At 33.8% G+C, this 5,326-nt stretch overlaps 1 protein-coding gene across 1 annotated transcript; it reads left to right on the forward strand.

Moving 5' to 3' along the window:
• Positions 1-438: 438 nt before the first annotated feature.
• On the forward strand, positions 439-4,041 carry LOC107496981 (ribosome biogenesis protein NOP53). The gene is made up of 12 exons (XM_016118317.3): positions 439-751; positions 1,252-1,412; positions 1,603-1,651; positions 1,748-1,773; positions 1,886-1,966; positions 2,063-2,173; positions 2,336-2,427; positions 2,841-2,960; positions 3,037-3,159; positions 3,319-3,385; positions 3,484-3,572; positions 3,715-4,041. Exons 1-12 carry the CDS (start codon positions 583-585, stop codon positions 3,719-3,721), a joined length of 1,095 nt encoding a protein of 364 aa, XP_015973803.1. The 5' UTR covers positions 439-582; the 3' UTR covers positions 3,722-4,041.
• Positions 4,042-5,326: the final 1,285 nt, after the last annotated feature.

Here is a 5,326-nt window from a genome sequence, read left to right on the forward strand (position 1 = left end):
TTTAATAATAATAATAATAATAATAATAATAATAATAATAATAATAATAATAATAATAATAATAATAATAACGACGCCACTTCAAAATTGAAAACCAGAGTTATTGGAAGGTAGAAACTCAGGTGCAATCGACTTCACATGAAGTTGATATCTAAAAGTCGTTAAATGATTTGATTGATTTGACTAAATTTTTATCTAAGGCCTCTGAAATATCAATTTCACGTGAAGTCTACTTCACCTGAATTTTCACCTTTTGTCAAATTTGACCAATGAGCGTACTTTGTAAATCTGTTTTTTTTGGAGTTCAAAGCCCAAAAGATGGGAACGACCCACATAAGGCCCAAAATAAAAGCCCAGAAAATGCTAACTGTGAAGCCCAAATAATATTCGGTACGGTCCACTATGATGGTTCGATCTTTCTTCATTGTGCCGCCAACACTGGCAGTCGTATGAAGCAGTTGTAGCTGAAAAAAAGTAGAAACCCTTCGGTCTGCGAAATTTAGAGCAGAAGACAGAAGACGAAGAGCGTAGGCACTAGTTGCAGCTGAAGAAGAAGAAGAAGAAGAAGAAGAAGAAAGAAGAATGGGGAAGAAAGCTAAGGGTTCAAGGAAGGGTAAGAAGGCGTGGAGAGCTAACATCAGCACCGAAGACATCGAAGATTTCTTCGAGAAAACCACCAAGGACGCTCTCTCCGGCGGCACTCTTGACGCCCTTCCCAGCGATGCACTTTTCTTCGAAGACAAGTCCAAAGGTTCTTCCTCTAACTTGAATTAGGTTAGGTTAGAATGCAATGGCGCGTTGGAAATTGGTTATTGTTATTGTTCTTGTTTTGATAATATTTTGTTTTCGATATATTATTTTCAGGGGAGTTGCTTGCAAATTATTATGTAAAATAAGATTGTGAAAGATGACCAGTAATGATTATTTGATTTTTGTATATGATGATGAGTTATGTGAGTTATGATGACTTGGATGTTTCGTATTTGTGGCTACCATGATATCTGTACAAAAATAAAATTAGCAACTCTTATAACACACATGTTGGAATATAGAATGTACATTGAATATGTGTGAAGCAACTCAGGTATATATATATACACAAATGGTGGCTTATTTGGTAGCTGCATATAGCATTTTGGATTTTTGGCTGCCTTTTGCAGTTTGTGTTTCTAGTGTTTCTCCATGGATTTTGGATATTTGTCATTTGACGATGTGATTGTGGTTATCTAATTTAATGTGGCTGGCTCCTAGATCTTGCGGTGAAGAGGAAGATTGAAAAGCACAGGGAAAAAGTGCTCCATGTTGATAGTGTGCTACAGGGGAACCAGTTTGTTAAGCCGGTGCCATCTTCTACACGGAAGAAGGGCAGTAAAAACCACAAAGCGGTCTCTATGACGAATGAGGCTAATAAGGTAAGTAATTTCCATTGATGCAGCAATAATTTAGTAGCAGTAAGAGTTGCCCAAAGATTGAAGAATTTGCTCAGTTGTAATCATCATGTTTGGACAGATGGAAGCAGTCATTTGTTTTTCTTCTCCATTCTAAATGTTATTCTGATTATGTATTGTTTACATTTATTCTTTTTCTCATGATCAATCTCAGGATGATTCCGACTTACCTTCTGATGTATTTGATATGTGGGGTGATAAAGGTACGTCATATGCTTATTATTCTTTTGCAGTCTTGGTTTGCTTTTTTGTTAGCATTTTGGGATGTTTAACAATGATTCTTTGAACTTGTCATGCAGATGAGGACATTAGAAAGGGAAAGAAGGTACACTTTTTGGCTTGATAGATTCTATTGGTGGATTTTCTTTTTCTTTTTTTCTTTTTATGATTTATCTCAGCATTTTGATTTGATGGTGTGATGGATACATGCATCACAGGTCACAAAGCCTTCTCTTATTCCAGCAGTAGAGGTTGATCCTCCTGGATGCTCGTTCAATCCCTCATACGAAAGTCATCGGGTAAATTATTAAGAAATACTTTGTTTACTTAATATTTTTTTTATGTTTTGTCATGAATCTTACACGTGTCTTTAAAAAATTTGATTGTCTAACCAGGATGTATTAGCTTGTGCTGTTGCACAAGAAATGCAAAAGATCTACAAAGATGAATTGGGCCCTACGCCAGTTCCGTTGACTGTTTCCGGAGAAGCTATTGCTGAAGAAGATGTGAGGCTTGTTCTTTCATTTGTGTCATTACTGTTCTGTGGAGTTTTAGTCTGATTTCTAATGTTTTAGCTATGTGAATTTATATGCAAGTATATGGGTTCCAACATTAATTGTGACGCTATTTGGATACGGGTTGAATCTTTGGTTCTGTTTTCTTTGCAGAGGTATTTTCTTGATGTTGATGATGGGAGTGACGATGATGAAGGTAATTTGGAAAGCGAGGGTGATAATGAGGATGGTGCATCAGAGAAAAGGTCTGCTGACAAACTTTTGACTGACCTGACATTGCTGAAATACTATACTATTCTTGACATTTTCCGTCAAATCGTTTTTCGCCCCTGAAGATAAATATTACTCATCAAATTAATGGAAATATACTTCTTTTGTTTCCATTAATGTTACAAAATTCTCAATTTTCTTTCCTAGCAGTTAATTGATGGCTTCTCCTTATAATTAGTCGAACTTATTTACCTGTATAATACGTATCTGATCTGATTTCTTGAGAATATATTTCTGATTCGCTTTTGTTTTTTAACTAGTTAATGTCAAATTTGCATAATTTCCTTTGGAATTATGTTGACTCATTATGCTTGTAATTGTAAATAGGTTCCGTACATCCCAGCTAAAAATCTGATATATTTGCATTGTCTGAATATTCATCCAACAGGCCTATCAAAACAAAGAGGGTCACTAGAGTCGAGTTGAACAAGAGACTTAGGCGCAAAGAACAACAGAAAAAAGAAGCAGAAGCTAAGAAGTTGGTGGAATTGTCAAAAGAAATTGACAGGTAGTATGATTATTTTCTATGTTTCCAAGCACGATAAAAGGTGATATTTAAGTTGTTTTGATTCTTCTGGTTGCAGCATACCTGAAATTATGGAGGAAATCAAGCAAGATGACGAGGAAAAGCAGAAGAAACGGCTCAGGCGTGAAGTTGCTAAACAAGAGAGGTTAAAGGCACGGCCACCACGCTTAGGAAAGCACAAGTAAGTAGTCTTTTCTATTTATCTTAATTTGCTTTCAAAATCTTAGTTATTGGAATGAGAGGACTTGCCAAGAGTACACTTCAGTGGTTTTGACCCAACAAATATTCTTCCATACACATGATTCTTTGTGAGTGTATATTTATCACAATTCGTTAATAGGTTTGAGCCTGCTCCTGTTCAAGTTCTCCTAAGTGACGAAATAAATGGATCCATCCGGAAGCTTAAGGTAGGCTTGTAAAATTCTCTTGCTTACTTTTTGTTATCTATTTTCTGAGTTTTTTCAAACATCCAAGTAACTTCTCAATTTCAATGACATATATGTAGGGTTGTTGTAGCCTTATAAAGGACCGATATAAAAGCTTAGAGAAGAGAGGATTGATTGTTCCAACATCCAAAACATCAAAGAGGAAGAGGTTAGTTTACTTATCTAACACTATGTAACATGTCATCATCAAATAATTTTTGCATATAGTTCATAAATCTATATTTTGACCCTGTTTGATATGACACATTTAAAATTTGTATGACATTGTGTTTGTGTTATGGCTTTGGCAGGAAGTAGAGTCCTCTTGATTGTTGGTTCCATAACCAAGCATTGAAGCCAGGGATGAAAGACCAAAAGAATTTTATCTAAATCAAGATTTTGTTTCTTGTGTTCGTTTTATTTATATGCTCCTAGTCACAGTTAATGTGTCTACAGTCTACATATCAATATGTAATCCGATATTTCTACATATATTTGTAACCATATTTATTACTTGTTGAGCAAGACTTGTGATCAAAATCCCAAAACTAATAGCATAGAATTTTAATTTTTCCTGTAGCATATGAGAAATTTCATGCAAAATTGATATATTATATACTTTTTAACTTGGTTCATCATATTTGTGTTTATTCAAACACCTCAACTTTCAACTAATCAGGGCTGCTATCTTATATGTTATATCCTTATTCAATGTTAGGCTGTTTGAACTTTGAACGCTTGAGATTAAGAATATCTAGAAGACTTTACCAAAAGTTTCAATTAATATGAATCAGGAATTTAAAAAATATAAATATATAGTAAAAATCTTGTTTTGCAATTGAATGAATCTCAAATAAATGGATATTGAGAGGTTCAGGATCCTCTTAGCAACAAGTCACCCTCTAGCAGATTTGAATTCTTTTGAAAGTATTTTTCTTATTCAAACCGCTGCCTCTGAATAAATGAGTTTTCATTTTCACACACACAAAAATGAGAATATATTTGGTTAGTGGGTTTCTTTGTTTTTCTTATGTCAGTTATATATTAGCTACAAAATTGTTGGTTATATATACTCACGTGCCATAAGAAATAGAAATCTAGTAAAACCAGCATATCATGACCTTTTTAGCAAATTTTATGAAAATATTTTCTTAGCAAGAAAAATTCATTCGATTATCACAAGGTCAAAGGCATTCTTAATGAATCAGCATAAGGTCAAAGACAAACTTTATTCTTGGTATTAGATAATAATTTATAATTTATAATTTATAATATGCACAAGAAAAACTAAGCAAGATGAATGGTCCACTATATTGTCTAACTTTATAACCGCGTTTCTTTTCCATTTTATTCAAAGTGTGATTAATTATTTAAGTTGCATGAAAAATATGAGAACCAACTACTTCATCTCCTATATATGATAGTGTTCTTACTTCTTACAACTGAAAAAGGAAACTCTTATCAATTAATTTGTGAAGTAATGGAGGCAAGTGCACCTGATTTTGCATTGGCACATGGGTTCCCCATGAATATGATAAGTGTAGTAGATGATAAGTTCTGTGTTGCAAACCCAACAGAAATGATTGTGAAGAAGAAATACAATGGATTGTTGTTGAAGCAACGTTACAAAGTGAAAGATGTTAATGGGAAACTCTTGCTTCAAGTTGATGGGCCAAGCTTAAGCATCCACAAAAAGAGGGTTATGCGTGATGCTCAAGGTTCACCAATCCTCATAATGCAAGAGAAGGTGATCAACAAACACATGCAATATTGCATGTTGAACATTATTCTTACGAATAAATGACTGTTTTAGTCTTTAATATTTAGGCTAAGTCATCCTTTTTACGTTTAAAACGTCATATTTTTATTCTAAATGTTTTATTTTAGTCATTTGGTTAAAATGATTTTTTTCTTTCAAAAATA

Source organism: Arachis duranensis, chromosome 7 (genome assembly GCF_000817695.3).
Source record: "Arachis duranensis cultivar V14167 chromosome 7, aradu.V14167.gnm2.J7QH, whole genome shotgun sequence".
Taxonomy (NCBI): domain Eukaryota; kingdom Viridiplantae; phylum Streptophyta; class Magnoliopsida; order Fabales; family Fabaceae; genus Arachis; species Arachis duranensis.

What these genes read in the sequence shown, in the direction of transcription:
- LOC107496981 (XM_016118317.3), top strand. Translation starts at nt 583, where the DNA reads ATGGGGAAGAAAGCTAAGGGTTCAAGGAAGGGTAAGAAGGCGTGGAGA. An exon ending in CTTCGAAGACAAGTCCAAAG is followed by an intron (nt 752 to 1,251) that starts GTTCTTCCTCTA and finishes GCTGGCTCCTAG; the next exon opens with ATCTTGCGGTGAAGAGGAAG. An exon ending in CCTCATACGAAAGTCATCGG is followed by an intron (nt 1,967 to 2,062) that starts GTAAATTATTAA and finishes TTGTCTAACCAG; the next exon opens with GATGTATTAGCTTGTGCTGT.